The sequence below is a fragment of the Marmota marmota genome, unplaced genomic scaffold (genome assembly GCF_001458135.2).
Source record: "Marmota marmota marmota unplaced genomic scaffold, marMar, whole genome shotgun sequence".
NCBI lineage: Eukaryota > Metazoa > Chordata > Mammalia > Rodentia > Sciuridae > Marmota > Marmota marmota.
The window spans coordinates 1848869-1867251 of NW_025999899.1; the positions used below are offsets into that span (position 1 = coordinate 1848869).

The 18383-nt window shown below is 52.4% G+C and overlaps 1 protein-coding gene across 1 annotated transcript in view; it reads right to left on the reverse strand.

Moving 5' to 3' along the window:
• The window catches only part of Pitpnm3 (PITPNM family member 3), a 95211-nt gene extending 83064 nt beyond the window's left edge, over positions 1–12147 (reverse strand). The window contains exon 1 of the mRNA XM_015506001.2: positions 12039–12147. Within this exon, the coding sequence (XP_015361487.2) occupies positions 12039–12132 (94 nt within the window). The 5' untranslated portion in view covers positions 12133–12147. The remainder of the gene's footprint in view (positions 1–12038) is intronic.
• Positions 12148–18383: the final 6236 nt, after the last annotated feature.

Genomic DNA, 18383 nt, shown 5'->3' on the forward strand with positions numbered 1-18383 from the left:
AGGCATGATGACCACATGCCTATATTCCCAGCAGCTCAGGAGGCTGAGGCAGGAAGATGACAAGTTCAAAGCCAGCCTCAGTGACTTAGGGAGGCCCTAAGCAACTCAGCAAGCCCCTTTGTCAAAATAAAAATAAAATAAAAAGGGCTGGAAATATGGCTCAGTGGTTAAAGGCCCCTGGGTTTAAACCCCAATGCCCTCACCCCCCCCAAAAAAAAAAAAAAAAAACCTAAATCAGGATAAAAGAGAAAGAAATATCAGCCCTTCCCAGAGAGGAACAAGTGATCCTCCACACCCACCAATAGTGGCACAGCTCCAAGCCAGGCCCTGAAGTGAGGGGGTGGCTCTCCAGGTCCATCTACCCACCACCTCGGGTCCAGCATGGTCTCCTAGGCTTTTTCCTGGGCTGAGTCTCCCAGGCAGGGGTGTGGCCAGAGATCCTGGCTCAGATCATGGGCTCCATCTGCCCACCTTCCCCATCTCAGCCCTGGCTCCCAGGAACATGAATAGGCAGACTGGCCGACAGACGGACCAACAGGAGCCCTCTGTAAGTGTTCTGCCCTATCCCAGGGATCCCAGGGCAGCCAATTTTGACCACGGAGGGCCAAATCATCACCTAAAGGGGGCCGCCGCCCTGTGCTCAGGAGCCCTGTCGGATGAGAGCGACATTTTGCAGAGAGAAAAGCCCTGGCACAGCAACATGAGGAGCAGAGGCCCTGGCGACTCTTCCTGGACCAGATCTTGAGCCAGATGGTGCCCGGGAGGAAGGAGTGGGGGACGCAGCTGAGCTGGAACAGTCCCTGCCCTTGGGAGTGCCAGCCCCAGGGTCACAGCCCTGTACTGCCCGCTGCACAGAGCAGAGGAGAGCAGATCAGCAGGGCAGCCTGGCCTTTGTGCCAAATTCCACACGTGCCACATCTGTCCAGGCAGGGTCTCAACAGGTGTGAACCACACCGCCCAGAGGTAGGGTCTCCACAGACTGGAGAACCTGGAGGCCCTCCTGAGGGCAGGACAGCCTCAAAGAAAGAGATGGGCAGCCTGCCAGGGTGAAGTAGGTCAGGAGAAAGAGGGAGACGGAGGCCACAGCCATCAAATGGAGTCATTTCCAGAGGAAGCTGGATCTAAAACTTTCTGTTCAAGAATAATCCTCCTTGGCAGCCTTGGAGAGGGTCCCTAACTGCTGCTAGAAGCTGCCTCAATGGGGCCACCATTTCCTGAGCTCCAGGCAGGGCATCGGGGTGGACAATTTGTTGACTGACCTTATTTAAATCTTGTATCAGGGAGGTAAGGATCATGGCATCCATTTCCCAGATGAAAAAAACGGAGGCTTAGAGAACTGACCTTTGGATCAGTGTGTCAGGGCAAGAGAGGGAACATGGATGATTGCTGGGAACCATGGCTCTGGGGAAATTTGAAGAACACACACAATTTCCAGACCTCCATGGAGAAACAAGCACCTCTGAACATGGCCCCTGCTGGCTTGTTGGCCCACAGGCCCTTGACTATGGCCCCTGCTCCAGCTCCTCGGCCAAGCCCTGCCTCAGACTGTATCTGAAGCCCCATCCTGGTGATGCACTTGAGGAATCTGTGCCACGAAGACCAAGGGGCTGGGAAGGAGGCAAGTGCACAGCTTCAGGGTTGCTGGCTCATTAGATGGGCTCTCTCTCTCTCTCTCTCTCTCACATACACACACACACAAACTCAATGAACACACACATGTGAATAGCAGGTTTTACAAGCATGCACCTGGGTCTAACTCCTGGCAATAGATTTGCTGCAGCTGAAATGACTTGGTCCAGGGGCTCCCCAAGGGCAGTTAGAGTCCCATGCACAAGCAGGGCCCAGAGCACACATATTTAGAATCACACTTCACTGCTCCTCACTTCTGCCTGGGGGCCCCAGGGGCCCAAAGGCAGCAAGCAGAGTGGGGAGCTTTGTAGAGCCTGGGGGAGGCTCCAGACAGATGGGCAACCAGCAGCTCCTCCTTCTCCTCTTCCTCCTCCTATTCTTTTTTATCTTCCTCTTCTTCCACTGAGCCCACCTTTCTCCTCCCTCAAAGAAACCACTGCCCCACTCTTACTGGCCTGATCCAATCCCAGCTCTGAAGCTTACCTGTTAGTGGTCTTAGCAAACGACACTAAACCACTCTGTGCCTCAGTTTGCCGCTCTGTAAAATAGGGTAATAACCATACTACATCAGGTTGCATGAGGGTTAAATGGAGCCCTTCCTCTCCTTACCCACACACAAGGCTGATCCCTCTGTCCTCCCTCCCACTGCAGCTCCTGTGAGGCTCCTTCCTACCTGTCCCTCAAATCTTGAGCTACCTAAGACGAGGACCTGTGCTGTCTCTGCCTCTTCTCCCACCAGTCAAGGCCCCGCAACAAGCTGCCCCAATCAGTCTTCCACCTTCCCCTTCTTCCTGTCCAGGTCTTTGTTCCCTCCCTGCATTCCCCACCCTAACTCCCTTTCCCATTGGGGAAGCTTTACCTGCCCTGAGGATGGGCTGGGGCCCCCTCCTCTGTGTGCCCACCTGTCCGGGCCTGCCAGCCCGGGGTTGCCCTGAGCAGACACCTGCTAGGAATTCTCTGGGGCCCCACAGTCTCTTCAGGTCAAGGGTGGGAATAAAAACCTCAAGTCAGGCTCAGCGTGGCCCAGCACAGGGCAGATCTCAGGAAGACCCCTCTCCAAGGAGCATCCCACAGGTCATGTCCTCAGGCTTCCTCTGAGTCAGGGTGAGTTCAGGGACCAGAACAGTCCAGGGCCAGACAGCCCATGATCTGCCTTGAAGGGGCTGCACAGCCACCCAGGGAGGCATGAGAGGCCAGGAGAAGCTACTTCCAGAAAAAGGCATTATTGAAGGAAACCAGCTACAGTTGGGGGTTGGTTGCTATAGAAACAGTCCTAACTATCTCCTAAAATGCTAGATGTGCCACCAATGCACTGTGTGCGGGGCTGTTTCAGGGGACTACCAGAGGCCCCGGAAAGACCCTTTGCTGCGGTATGCACTTTCTGGAGAGGACATCCTGGAGGATCCAACAAGGAATCAGGTTCTAGGGGCAATGAGGCCGGTTCATCAGTCCATGGGTAACACACTAGAAAACTGAGACTTCAGGCTGTAGAATTATCTTAAGAGCAACTCAGGTCCTAAGACCAGCCATGGCCCAAACCTTGACTTCAGCCCCAGTCTGAACCTTAAGCTAGCAGTGGATGGAGTCGTTACTCTGGCCTCAGATCAAGCACAGTCTTGGCCACAGAGGAGCCACAATTCCAGTTTCTAACCAAGTCCCAAATCTGACCACAGACCCAGCCTGACCTAGTCACAGACCGAGCAACAAGATAAGCCACAGGCAGAGCTTACCACACTGGCCATAGATGGCATCCTATGTTACATCAAATAATGGTAAGGATATTTTCCCAGCGAATGCTGTGGATTCTGTAACAGCATGTTATACTCTTGCCATGGATTTCCATAGCCTTCACCTCCACCAGAGCCCCAGGAGAGTTTATGGTCCCTGTTTACAGAAAATGGAAGCTCAGAGAAGGAAACTAACCTGCCTACGGTCACAGGAGGAAGAATGCAGGTGGGTGGTGGTGCAGAGACTAGAACCCAGGTCTCCAAGCTGGGCCCAGCTGGCCAAACGCATTGCTTTGGAAAAGATGTGCTTTTGAAGACCTGCTGGTATCTTATAAATATGCCATTTAAATACCCATTAATTACCTTATTTAGGAGATAATTAGTGATTAATAGCTTTGGCTATCTATTGTACTTTCATTTGCTCTGCCAATTAGGCTCCCAACAGTTCTGAATTCTTTGGAACAATCCTCCTAAGGCCCAGATGTCCCCACTATGTCCCAACACACTCTTGCTCTGTAAGGAGAAGGCTCTCTCCTCCCCCAAAGGGAGCTCCCCAAGGTATCTGCTACTGTGGCACCAACAGCCTCTGTCACCTGTGGGCTCCTCGGGAGGACAGCAAGGGGGACACAGAAGACATGGGGCAGCCCCAAAGAGAGAGCAGAGGAAGGCACTCCTCCTCATCATCCCAGAGACCCCTTGCAGGAAGGGAACAACAGACTCAAGACCCAGGCACCAAACCAGAGGATGGGGAAGATGGGGTGGGATCCTAGACTCCTTGGAGGATGCCGCAGGGTCCGGTAGAGACCACCACCTCAATAAGACCATCTGTGTGGTAAGGGTACCACCTCCTGGGGCAAACAGCAGAGGGGTGGAGGGGAACAGCTCCTCCCTCAACACCACCACCCCAGCAAGGGTGGTGACCCCACATGGGCGATTTGTTTCACCTTCCACTCCAGGATTTCAAAATGGGGCCTAAGGTTGCCTCTGCCCCCAGGACCCTCCATTTGGTGCCAAATCACAGTGCCAGGAATTGCCAGTGGGGCCCCGGAGGCGGGGCTGTGTACTGCTCTCATCACTGTCGGGGATTATACTACACAAGAAGGAAACAAAAAGCGACAAAGGATCAACACCCCCCACCACCACCGCCGGCCATAATGGGAAGGCTCAAAATAGCTCTTTTTTTTGCAACTCTGGGATGATTCCAGAGTTGCTCAGCTGAGACCAGCCTCATGAAGGGGGTGGGGGGGGGGTAGGGAGGAAGTGGGAGCCACCAGGGCCAGAGGGAGTTCTGATCAAGGAGGGTTGGGATCTGGACCAATCCAGAAAAGGTCAAAGGTGCCTGAGTGATGGGTGGATGCTGACAGCTCCTAGAATGAACTCAAAGTCCTCCAGTCCTCGGCCCCTGAGCACACAGGGTCACAAATCCTGCACACCTAAGTCTCTTCCCAAGAAGGGCAGGAGGGCAGGACGTGACGTGCTCTGCAAATACCCAGAGCCAAGCAAACACGGCGTCAGCAGCAGACGGCTCAGAAGAGGCCTCTCAGATCCACCAGAACTCCACGCCCCTCCCAGACAGAGCCCAGAGAGTTTCTATTTCTGCTTCCAACCCTTGTTTGGCATCCTCGGCTAACAGACGGCTACTTCCCCTCCCTCCAGAATACCAGGTCAGCTGGGAAGTGGAACACCTCCTCCCTGGCCTCCCCTGTTCCCCTGCTCTGGCTCTGCAAGGGAACAGGTTGACCCTTCCTGAGAGCAATGGGAGGCATCGCCAGCCCCAGGCCCCTGCCCCTGGAAGGGCTTCCTCCCCGCCCTGGACAAAGGCCTCATCAGCACACCTGGACCCAGAATTCTGGTTTCCAGAGGAAATGGATCCCAACCACCTCCCAGACAGCAGGAGGCATAGACCAACTCTCTCAGCCCCCCTGGAGCCTCGAATCCAACCACACCATCCAGTCCCAGACTCCAGCCATAGACAGAGGCCCACCGTGCCACAGCCTGCATCCTACCCCCACCCTCAAAGTGATCCCTGACCATGGACCCACAGGCTCTCAGCCTGGCCTCAGCCCAGGCCCATCCAAGTGCCAGTCTCACAGATGCAGCCCTTGGGGAGCCTGGAAGAAGCAGGCTGGACCGCTGGGCCCCCCTGCTGGGACCTGGCTCCCACCCAGAGCCAAGACTAGCAACCCTCCCCACATGCATCCCCCCATGGGGGCTGGTGGCCACACAGCTGTGCAGGCCTCCGCAGCAGGCACACGTGGGACCCTGGAGGTGGCATTTACCTCCGGAGTGACTCACTTAAGGCTCCCATTGGTTTGCGAAAGGGGGTGCAATTTAGCATTTTCTTTCTCTTTAGAAAACAAGAATTTTAAAAGAGAGAGAGTAGAGAGATTTGAGGGAGTGGGTGGGGAACTCAGATCTCATTTGATTTCCTACCTCATTTGTTATGCATTCTCTCCTCCCCCCTCCCACTCACAGCCCTTCCCCTGGGGGCCCTGGCCACCCCCTTCCACTAGGCACCTGGCTGTAGATCTGGGGATGGACTGGGACCCAGGACTCTGGGAGGCACATGCTGTCCCAGGCCAGGTCCTCAGCTCCCTATTCCTCTCCTACCCTTAACCACATGGCCAGGAGTATCAATGTGAGGTGAGGGGCGAGGCCCCTTCCTGGCACAGTAAAGGCTGCTGTGAGGGAGGCCAGGAGAAGAAAGAGCAGTGTTAAACTGGGCGTGGTGGTGCACGCCTGTAACCCCAGCGGCTCTAGAGGCTGAGGCAGGAGGATAGAGAGTTCAAAGCCAGCCTCTGCAAAAGAGAGGCACTAAGCAACTCAGTGAGACCCTGTCTCTAAATACAAAATAGGGCTGGGGATGTGGCCCAGTGATCAAGTGCCCCTGAGTTCAATCCTTGGTACCAAAGAGAGAGAGAGAGAGAGAGAGAGAACAGTGTTAGAGCAGGGGAAAACTCAAAAGTCATCCTGACCCCCAAACTCATCTTCCCCTTTCCTTTTACAAATGAGAAAACTGGCCTGAGGGCAGCTCCAGGCCTTCTGTCACTGCTTTGTTGGACAACTTAACTCCTAGGAAAGTTAAATGCAAGAGTAGAAGAGACCAGCGTGCTAATTCCAGTAATTCCAGCTCTGATTCTGACTTTATGTGTGACTCTAGAGCCAGGCACTTAGCCCTTCTGGGCCTCAGTTTTCTCATCCATAAAATGGGAGTGACATTAGCCCTATCTCAAAGAGATACTGTCAAGTCATATAGGAAAGCATGTTGAGGGCTGTTATAAGAACCAGAGGGTTCTCAGGATGCTAACCCTGACCTGCCCTCCCTCCCGCAAGCCTAGAATCTCAAGAGAATTCCTAGGAGACATCTGGGCCCTCCTAGGAGGTCCCTAACTGCCAAAGCTTCCTTGGTATCTTGAAGTTCATACTTTATGCCCTTGACCTCAGAGAAAGACCCTTTGCCTTTCTGATCTTGGTCTCTCAACATGCATAATTAACAGGTGGGCCAAAAGGTCTCCAAGCCTCTTAAGCCATGAAATATCACAGTATGTTATGATGTGCATGAGGAAACATCACAATTTCTGGCCCTTATGACCCAGATATGGCCCCAGCAAGGGATGGGCAGGGGTATCGAGTCATGATCTCGTATTCTGTGTCCCCTGCTAGGCTCCCAAACACAGGACAAGACAAAGGGGCTTCCAATGGGGTAAACCACGTGCTGCATGCTGGAAGTGGGACCTCAGGCTGGACCATTCTTGCTTATGCAATGATACCACTGCAAAGAGCTTCAAGCTGGGGCCTGCCAGGCCATCTACTGTCACAGGTAAGTCCACAGAGACAGGCGTTTTGCACAGGAACATGTGACCTATCCAAGCTCCAGAACATTCCCAACTACAAGGGAAGTCCTGGAAGGCTTTCTGGAGCCAGACTTTTAGGAAGGCCTGGTATCTGGATGCAGGGCTTCCTGGCTGGACACCCAAAAAGGTGAGTCTGCAGCTTCTTGCAGATGATGCCCTTCCCAAGATGGATAGGAAAGCTAGCCAGGTACCCTAGGAAAGCTTGCCAGGTACCCCAGGTGTGGCAGTTTCTCAGAGTCGTGCCTCAACTCCCCTGGCACCTTCTTTGAGTCCAGACAATCCCAGTCTGATCCCTTTCCCAAGCTTCCAAATGTGTCCTCCTTTGGGAGATCTGGCCTCTGGTCCCTGCCCCTGGGAGCCACAGAGCAAGCAGCTCAGGAGAAAGTCTGGCTTGGGGATGCTGTGCGGATACATGTCCACCTCCAGAGGACCCCAAAAGGAGACTGACAGCAGAGCACAGTCCAGACCACGATGCTGGAAACCCAGGTTCCAGCTTAGTCCTGCCATGACTTTTTTTTCTGTGATTTTGGGCCAGTACTTAGCCTTCCTCAGGCCTCAGTGCCCCCTTGTTAAAGAGGGTTTTGAACAGGAATATCTGGAAGCATCCCTCCCACTCTGACACTGTAGGATCAGTATTTTACTGACTCAAATTACTAGGTTCAGTGCTCTCAGGCTGCCAGCTCCTCCCCTAGAAGCGGAGGCCACACCTGGGAATAGCATAAACTGGTTCCTCCAGCCCAAGGCCCAGCCCTGTGGTCTCTGCTCTGTCTCTCCAACCATTCCTGCCCCAACCCAAAAGCTTCCTAGACCCCCCTGGCTGCTTGCTCTGTTTCTACCCAGTCTAGAGACCTGGGGCCTCTCATTTGCTCTGACCCAGGGTAACAGATACCTGCTGTGGGTCAGTCGCTGGGGTACAGAGGGAGGGCCTTGGGGAGGCACAGAGGAAGGGAGGGGCAGGGTGCCTGGCAGAAACCAGAACAAACCCTTCCCAACAAAGGCGGCTCCACCAGGCTGGCCTCTCTCCAGCCTCCCAGGAGCCCTCACATGGCAACCAGAGGGACCTGACAAAGCACCCAAATCTCACCATGCCACTCCCCTCCTCAATGCTCTTTGGAGCCAGCTCCTTTTAGCCCTGTGCACTCTAGGAACCAACGGCCACCAAGCCAGACAGAATTCTTTCCTCTTGGGTACTTCTTGCCTGCCCCATAGCTTGACCACACATTCTCAGACGCTCCACCCCTTCCAAACTCCGGGGCTTTGCTCAAGCCTTTACTCCCAACCTGGAAGCCTGGCCCTGGCTGCCTTTCTACCCAAATTCTGAGAGCCTTTAAGACACCTAGAGGAACCTATCTGGCTTTCACTGCTCCAACATGCCTGCTGGGCTTCTCTGCCCCACGGGCAGCCCTATACTATACATTATCATTTCCTTTATAAATTGAGTCCCAACTCCTTCCTATCCCTGGCCCCCACCACCAGCTTTTATCCCCAAGGTAGGTCTCCCTCCTCCTTTATCCACAGGGCAAAATCCAGGGCTCTCCTTCCTTCCCCTCAAGACTTGATGGGGTTGGGGGTATTATAATGAATCCTGGCTGTGTGGCTAAAATCTATCCAGAGATTGGAAACTGATAACTCATTTAGATCCCAACTTTTCTGGAACTTGATTAGATTTTTCTCTGGAATCTGGATACTCCCAGCCATGAGAATGTCCTTGAACTACTTCCAATAGGTACTACTAACAGAGCTGGTATATCCATGGCTGGATACTCAGGCTGTATACCGCACAACTCCATTCACTGAACAATGGGATGATCTGGAATCTGTTACCATGGTAGCCTTCACACCCACATCCCATCTCTACCCTCACTCAGTGTCCACTGGCCAGTTTTTAGAGGAAACCCCTCACACCACAGGTCAGGAAGAAGACCCCTCACTCAGAAGCCAGGTTCCTACAGCCTCCACTCCCAGCCTTCAGCCTTCTTTTATTTTAAACTACCCCCTCAGAGAGATGGCCTGGTGATTCCACCCATCAGTCTACTCATCGAGATAGATGGTACTGAATAGCCACCCGTCTCTGTAGAATGTCCCTCCTTGGGCCTCAGTTTCCCCAGCTGTAAAGAGAAAGACTTGGGCTCCTGATCTCCAGACGGCCTGTTTTAAAGCACATCCACCTATTCTACACTGACATGGTCAGTGGGAAACACAGGATTTCCACACACATACTAGTGTTCTACATTCACAAGGTTTAGAAGCCTAAAGAGGAGATGTTTATAAAATGCAAAGTTGCCTAGAAGCACTGAGAAAGGGAAGAGTAATCGGATCTTGCTGAGATCTGTCTCAAAAGAGTCCTTGTGGGGGGCAGCTGATAAAGGGATAGGGGTGCACAGGCAGGTGGATCCACAGAGGTGGGGAATCCTGGCTGCCCTGGGGGAAAGAGCCAATTGTGAAATTGCAGCAGGAAAGCACAATGTTAGAGCAGCCTGGAGCAGAGCAGTCTTCTCACCTGCCACTGTACAAATTCCCGTGGACTCAGCCACAGGCCAAAGGAGAGGGCCTGGGACTGGCACCCCCATTCCCAGGGGTGACCCATCAGGGCACTGGTGGAGAAAATTCCTTAAGAGTCCAACAGACTTGGCCTTGAGTCCGGGCTCTTCCCAGACCCTCTGAGCCACCTTGAGGGAGCTATTTCTCCAAGTATCAGTGTCTGGATGCTTTAATAGGGGGAGAGTGACATTCCCTACCTCATTTTGCAGTAAAGGGTTTAGCACATTGCCTAGTACACAGTACAAACAGCAATCACCAACTGCTATTGCTCCCGCTGCTGGGCCCTGGCAGGTAGTCTGTGCTCCTGGTGTCCAGGCAGTGCAACACACAAAGAGTGGGGCAGTGGATGGGGACATGCACCCTGACATGGGTCCTTTGTGGGGAGAGAAGGTAGGGAAGGACACAGGCACAGCAGAGGTAGAGGGGAGGCAAGGAGCCTTTTCCAGTCTCCCTGGAGTCTTCTCACTGTGCCTCCCTCAGTAGGGGAGAGGGAGGGAAGTGACAAGGGGGGTGTTTAGATGTATTCTGTACTTGCTGTGTCTCTCACACAACCAGCCCCACCCTGACAGGATTCCTCAGGGACAGGAGGGGAGGATATTCTCAGGCACCTAAATCCCAGTACATGCACAGGGGGGTTCCTATCTGGCCAAGTCCCAGGCAGCATTCCAGGAGTGGGGAGGATTTGCATACAGTCCAGTGGTGTTCACACCTAGTGTATGTGTACAGGTAAATTCAGGCTCATTCCATCACCGTCATCACTTATGGGCGGAGAAGTAGGGTTCACACCAGGCCGATGCCTATTCCCTGGGGGAAGGCATGGCACCTGCCAACGTCACAGGCTGGGTGTGAGTTCATGGTAAATTCTCACAGGCCAGGCTCACAAGCCAGTGCTGCGACCAGGCTTGCTGCCGACGACTGTATGGCCGGCCCTGTGGGCACAGGCTCTCCTCAAGCCGGCCTCCCAAAGCACTATGGGGCCCAGAGTGTGCAAATCGGGGCTAAGTGGGGTCCCCTCCTCATCCCAGCACCCAGCTCGGGGCCTGGCACAGAGCAGATGTTGGTGAATGAAAGCCGGGCTGGATGAATGAATGAATGACTAACACCCACTCCCTCAAACCACGGGCTACACTGCCTGAGCCTGCGAGAGGGCAGCGCCCATGGGACCCCAGAAGAGCGCCCATCTTCAGACCTCCGCACCTGAGGCTCTGCCTCCGGGGGTCGGGTCGATAGGGGGAGGGGGCGGGACCTCCAGTGCCTCGCGGAACACCTCTCCTGCCGGAGAAGAAATCTGGGTCTCCGGACGAGCTGGGGGCGGGGGTTGTCGCGTGCTGAATAGAAAGAGTGTCAGGACGGGGGGCGCGTCCTGCTTTGCGTGGCGGGGCGTGGGATGGATCTGCGGCCGTGGGACATCCCCTTCGGTCCCCGTGCAAGGGTCTGCCCGGGCCTCGGGAGGGTGGTGACAGCTTCCAACAGCTGGACTGGACAGGGGTGCTGCAGACCTATCCCTTTCCAGCGGGGCTACAGCGAGGGGGACGTAGTGTCCCACGAGGTGACAGGGGTTGCAGGAAGGACGTGGAGCTCGAGGAGCCCCCTTCCCACGCGCCGGGGATCCGGCCTCGCCACTGTCCCCTCCAGCCCTCCCGGAACCTCCGCCCACCTGCGCGAGGGGCTCACCTGGGCCGGCGGCCCCTCCTCGAAACGCGCGGGTCCCTCCCCCAGGGCCACCAGCCCTGCCCTCCCGGCNTGCCACCGCAGCGCGCTGGGGGCGGCAGCCGTGGGGCGACCGCGACCGAGACCGGGACCTGCGCTGAGATCGGGAGCAGAGAACGCCCGAGAAGAAACGGATTCCCAGCCGGAGACACCGCAGTCCAGACGGGGATGGGGACTCGGACTGGGGGACCGGGACATAAAGACCCTGAGATTCAGCGCCAGAGAGAGAGAGAGAGAGAGAGAGAGAGGCACACTCTTAGGTCAGAAATACCCATGGGGGAGAGAAAAAGAGAAAAATTCAAAGCTGACTAGAGACCCGGAGCCTGGTAGCAGGAAATAGTGACAGAGAGAGGAGCATAGGGACGCAAGCGGCTCCCATCAAGGCGACAGAGAAGTCACTGCAGGATCAGAGTCAGAAAGGGACCCTTGCATCAGCCCCTTCCCCCACTCCAGGGATTCTAGGTCCTTTTCAGGGTTCAGCTTAGCCTCAAGAGAAGGAATAAATTAGAGAGAGAGAGAGAGAGGAGATTCTGTGCCTTTAACTCTAAGGAAACAGTAAAACACATGCATATCCCACCTGGGATTCCAGGCTGAGCTGGATTTAATGGGCCCTCGGGGCCTGGCAGTGAGCTGTAACCCCCTTCCACTTCCCACATCTGGGATGCAGGCATTCTAGCAAACAGGCCTCCTGGGGGCTGGGGAGAATGGGTTGTGTCTAACAGCAGCAGGGGATCCACAGTCCAGCCCGAACAGAGAACCAGGAGATGGCCAATCATTTTGGGTAATGCCCCAGAGAAGGGAGGCCCCAAAGGAGGGAGGCCCCAGGGGAGAGCAGGCCTTTCCCTAGCTGAGGACTGAACCAGGTCTGTAGGTCCACCGACTGTCTGACCCGCCTTTGGCAGCTCACAAGATCCCCCAAAACCAGCTGCCTGATTCCTGGCTGCTCCTCAGAGGACTATGCAACCTTACCAGAAACGCTGCTTCCTTCCCAGCAATTGATTTGGGCTAAAACCCCAGGTACAATCTGCAGCCAGGCATCACACCCACCCTGCCCCACTCCACCTGGTACATGAGATAATTCCACCTCCGGACTAGCCTTATTCCAGATTCCCCTTAGCTCCTCCATGGAAATTGGATACAGGGCGCCAAGGGGCCTCGATGGACATTTAGTCTAGCACTCCCTCTGGGGCTTTGACTCCATCTACAGGATCCCAGTAAAGCAGTCCTTTAACTGCTGGTTGAATCTATCCAAAGACTGAGAGCTCAGTCTTGCTGAGCTCTTTGATGTTTGGACAGAGCTATCCATGAGAATGTTCTTCCTCCCTTGAGCTGAAATCTACATCCTGTATGACCCACTCATGAGTTCAACTCTGCCTTCCGACACCTTACAAAAAAATATTTAAGAACTAAGGCTTTCTAGGGTCCTCTGTCCAAAGCGCCTCATGTGGCTTCACTTAGGATCACCAACCATCCTGATTTGAGAAGGATTGTCCTAGTTTAGCTCTGAAAGTCTTGACTCCCAGGTCACCCTTCCGTCCCAAGAACTCTGGATCTCAAGCCAGGCAGCAACACAGACTCCAGTAGGTATAGAATTTCATAAGCTCTGAAATCATGAATCCAGAGCTGTTCCCCAGCACAGGCCATTGATCATCAGCAGGGTGAGTGTGACTGGGACCCCTGCAGCCCTTTCCCAGCACTGGGGTGAGGGTCAGGATGGGAACAGTAATGAATATTTATTGGACAGGTAATATGTTCATGGCTTTGAATATATCCTGTTATTTAACTCTCGAGTACTCTCTGAAACATATTGCATTATTCCCAGTTTCCACAGAGGGAAACAGAGGCTATGAAAGTTCAGGCTTAGATTTCAGGCCTGTTCTGTCTATTGTGCCTCTCCTTCCCCCACCCTTCCCCGCCACAGAGGGAGTTTCAGATGCCAGAAAACCTGTTAATGTTCAGGCTTGGCCACCTGTTCTGTGGGTGCAGGAGTGGGTACAGTGGAGACCACTGACCACAGGAATAGCAATAAATTAGACACAGAGGGGACATATCTGGGCCTGAGCACCTCCCTAGCCCTTGTCTCACAGCAGCCAATATGGACTGCAGGCTGTTGGCAGCCCAGTCTCCTGGCACAGCCCAGTGTGTGTGCACACCCATGCATCTGCAGGAGTGCTTGTGTGTACTTCACACACACAGACCTGTTTACAGATAATGTTCCATTGGTGGACACTGAGACCCCTTCCCCCAACACTCAATCTAGTCACCACAAACCCTAAACTAGTGGGGAAGGGGTAGGTGGAGCATTGAAGGGGAGATGCCAAGTTGAATTTCAAAAAGCATCTCCTTAGTCCACCGTTTCCATCCCATTTCTCAGAGGGGAAGACAATGGACCAGACTGGAGGGATGAGAACCCAGACTCCCCCAGGACTCTTGAAACCTTCCATGCAGTTTCAGCCCTGAGTGAAGCCCTCACTGAGAGGTGATGTGGAGTCCAACAGGGAGTGTGGGCCTAGCCTCCAGGGCAGCTCCTGACCGCACTGGCTGTTACCAGCTGCCAAGGCAGTTCCGGCCTTCCCTTTAGACAGAGCAAACACATCAGGACTCAAGGCTATTAGATTAACTGGTGGGAGTTAACTTCCTGCGTCACAAGGATCGTCCTTAATTGAAGAAAGGAATAACTAGCAATTTAGAGTCACTGACCTCAGCTGCCTGGAGGAAGGAAGAGCAGGAGCCAATCAGGGCCTCCTGGGCCTCCCAGCTCTCCGTGACCAGAGTGACTGTGACTGGGTTTCAGACCCAATCCTTTCTCACAGACCTGGTGCCCAGACCCTTTTCTCGGACTATCGTTTATTCTGCTTCTGCCTCCACAGTGGCCTGCGGCTCCTAGGCCCAACAAAAAAACTTAAATCCAAAAAAACTGGGGAAAACAGGGCGCAATCCTGCCAGTTCCCAGGGAGAACACAGGCACAGATGTGGACAGACGGGAGAACGCCCTGGGCAGGTAGGGAGTGGGAGCTGGTGGCAGGATAACTACTCAACCTGACATACCTAGGCCTTTTTATCGGTCCTGGACAGATGGTGTCCAAACTCTTGGAAAGGTTAGTGATGGTCTCTAGGAGCCAGTATGGCCCTGTGGAAAGCCAGCGGTGCCAGGCCAAGTTCATTTCCTTTTTGGACACAGTTATGGCAACTGGTGGAGTTGGGCATTGCCATGCCTGATGGGCCTGTGCCTGGGCACAGCTGCTGCTCTACCCTCTGATGGCGACTTTGTGAACAGTAGAGGTAGTTAGGGGCAAGATGATGGCCCGCCCAAGCGCATGTCCCTGTCCACTCCTGAATGGACTCCAGTGGAAAGAGGCCTCTGGCTGGACTTGGACCACATCACACTGTCAGCAAAGGTGCTCACCACAGAGAAGCAGCTGCATAAGAAGGATGCAGTTTGTGCAGACTGGAGGGGGAGCCATCTGGCAGACGCATGGCCACTGACAGTGGCCTTGACAAGCTGGGACCATGACTGAGGCCAAGAGGATGAGATGAACATGGACAAACAAGTGGATCTAAGGCCCGACACAAGCATCCTTTCTCCAGAAGTCTCTCTTAAGCTCCCAGCTCGTGTTCAATCCCGCATCCAGGTTTCCACTGTCCTTTTTCTCCTCTAGTCCTGCCCCCTCGCCCTAACACCTACCTATCCCTCACCTGAACCACTGACAGCTCCTTCACTTCCTGAGGTGTCTTCCGGCCTGGGATCCCCTCCTCACTGGGTCACGTATTTTTAAAATCCGTTGGTTAGCCAGGTGTGGTGGTGCATGTCTGTAATCCCAGCTACTCAGGAGGCTGAGGAAGGAGGATCACAAGTTCAAGGCCAACCTAGGCAACTCAGTCTCAAAAGGAAAAAAGGGCTGGGGATGTAGCTCAGTGGTAGAGCCCTCCTGGGTCCAGTGCCCATACCACAAAAATAAAAACAAATACCAAAAAAAAGTATATATATATATATTGGTTATTGCCCCCAGCCATGGGGACTATCTACAATCACAAAAACAGCTCCTGACCCAGTTGCTCTTCTTTGGATGCTCCACAATAGCTCTGAGAGTAACTGATTTGTTCTCATCCTCCCCTTGCCTGGGCTGCCACCAATTCTACGCAGCACAGGACCCTGGGTGAAATGTGCCCTTTGATCCAGGGCCACTTATTCTTCCTTTTCCTACTGATACCTGGGGCACATCTAGTGTATACTTCTGCTTCACCCACAGGAAAGGGGTAGGACCATGCCTCCTCCATGCGAGGGCCCATTCTCTGCAGTTAGGAGGAAAAACATGGCCTCAGCCTCAGGGCAGATGCTATAAAGGAGACACCACCATATTACCAAGAGTCTCATTTGTGGTTTTCTGCAAAGGCAGGAAAATTCCCTTGAGATCAACCAATGACCTGTTGGGGAACCCCCCCACCAAGACAGACCCCCACCCAGGAGACCAAGCTGAATGCTTCACTTTTATATTCCAGTGTATTCCTGCTCTGTACTGATACAGGTGGGCTGCAAAACTAGACAGCAGACATGCACATGTATCTTCAGCATTTTCAGAAGGACATTTGAGGACATCCTGAATTAGACCTCATCCTGGTTTTTTTTTTTTTTTTTTTTTTCTGTACCAGATTGAACCCAGGAACACTTAACCACTGAGCCACATCTCCAGCCCTTTTTATTTTTTATTTTGAGACAGGCCTCACTGAGTTGCTTAGGCTCCCTGCTAAATGGCTGAGGCTGGATTTGAACTCCTGATCCTCTTGCCTCAGGCTTCCAAGCCACCAGGATTACAGGTATGCGCCATTGTACCCACCTGGACCTCATCCAGTTTTGATTTGAGATGTTGAGATGAATGGAGGCTCAAGTCCGGATTCTGTTGGTCTATTGCTGTTTAGTCTGCTTTTGTCTTACCGAGTGGGGTTTGTTGGTAGATGGGATTTTGGAGAGAGGATAAGGGATAGATTTTTCAAGGAAAGGGGTGTTGGGGTGGATACAGAGACAGACAGAATAATAGAGAAAAGAATAATTCTCCTAGAAATAATAGAGAAAGAGCTTCATCAAACTTAACAGTAGGTGACTGTCTAACAGATAGTGGGACCCCTCCTCCCCAACCACAGAAATGTGAGCAAGTTTACCTGGCCCGTGATTTTGCAGTTCAATCTGTGCTTTGCACTTGTGTGGTGTCAAGATTGCTGAGATTGGCCCCAAGCAAACCCAATTGTTTTCAAGTTACACTTAGACCAAATAAAAATTAGACCTGGATAAAATCTAAAACTCCCGGTAAGATTGGTTGTTCCCGTCTGCATTCCTGCAAACATCGGGATCCAGTGCCCAGAAACAGCATATCCAGATATTGATCCTCTGATCTCAGCCAGGTCCCTCCCCAGAGACCCGTCCCCTGGATTCCAGAACTCAGAAAATCAAGCAGAGTTGTGGATGATAAGGCACTAAAGAAGAAGCAACAGATAAATGGGTGTAAGGGATTGCTTGGTTACTAATGCAACAGTATCAGACAAGGGCAGGAAATCATAATCAGATTATGTAAATAGATTATGTAATAGATGGGGCTTTATCAGCATGGATTCCACTATCTTGAGCTATTCTGGCTCTTGTGATCTAGCTGCAGGTACAGCTTGCCTCTTGGACTACACTACTCTGCCTGATCTTCTGCAATCTATAGCTGGTTTTGGCTCTGGCTATACTGGTCAGGTACCCGAGAAACACAGAATGGCATTGTTGGAAGATCCTGAGGGATCACCTTTAGTTATTTTGTTTTAACCTAAGATGCACCTAACAGTACAATGGATTTGGGGTTGCTGTGCTTTTTCTCAGTTCATGGCTACTTCTGCCAGTCTGGGCATAGTTCTTAATTTGTCCCCAAACCCCACTCCACTCTTTTCCTCCAGGGATCCCCTCTGAAATTTGCACGTTTTCCAGCTTTCTAAAGCTTTTTCCTGTGTTATGTGTGTACATGAACAATACCTACTCGTGTGCGCTTTTGGTGGGACTGTAGTAGACAGATGTCTGTGTCTTGCTTTGCCCCTTAATATTAAATTTTTAAGTTTTTGTTTTGTTTTGTTTTGTTTGTTTGTACTGGGCATTGAATCCACATGTGATTTTACCACTGAGCTACATCCTCAGCCCCTTTTATTTTTTCATTTTTAATTCTGAGACAGGTTCTCGCTAAATTCCTGAGGTTGGCCTTGAATTCGTGATCCTCCAGCCTCAACCTGGCAAGTTGTTGGGACACAGACACGTGCACCTCCACCCTGAGTCAAGATTTATTTTCATTTTATTTTTAATGGACACATGATAATGGTCCACACTTATGGTTGTTTTAGACATGCCTACATGTATCCAATCAGGGTAATTACCATGACCATCACCTCAAACATGTACCATCTCTTCTTGTGAAGCCGTTCAAAGTCTTCTCTTCTAGAGATTTTAAAACATGCAATACATTATTGCTAACTCTACTCATTGTGCCATGCAGTACAACATGGAGCTTTTTCCTCCTGGAGGTATGTTTTTACTCGTGGACCAACCTCAACCCATCCCCTTCCCACCCCTCCCAGCCTCTGGGAAGCCCACTCCACTCTACACCTCGATGAAGTCAACATTCCTAGATTCCAAATAAGTAAGATCATGCACTACTTGTCTTTCTCTGTCTTATCTTATTTTTAATATTGCTTTTATGACCTGACCACATTGATATTTATAAATTTGCCTTATTCCTTTTGATTTCTGCATCTTTCTTTTCCCCTTTGCATAATACATCTCATTTTATTTATTTATTTATTTATTTATTATTTACGGTTCTGGGATTGAACTCAGGGGCTGGCACATACCAGGCAAAGGGTTTATCACTGAGTTACATTCCCAGCCCTTTTCAGGAAATTT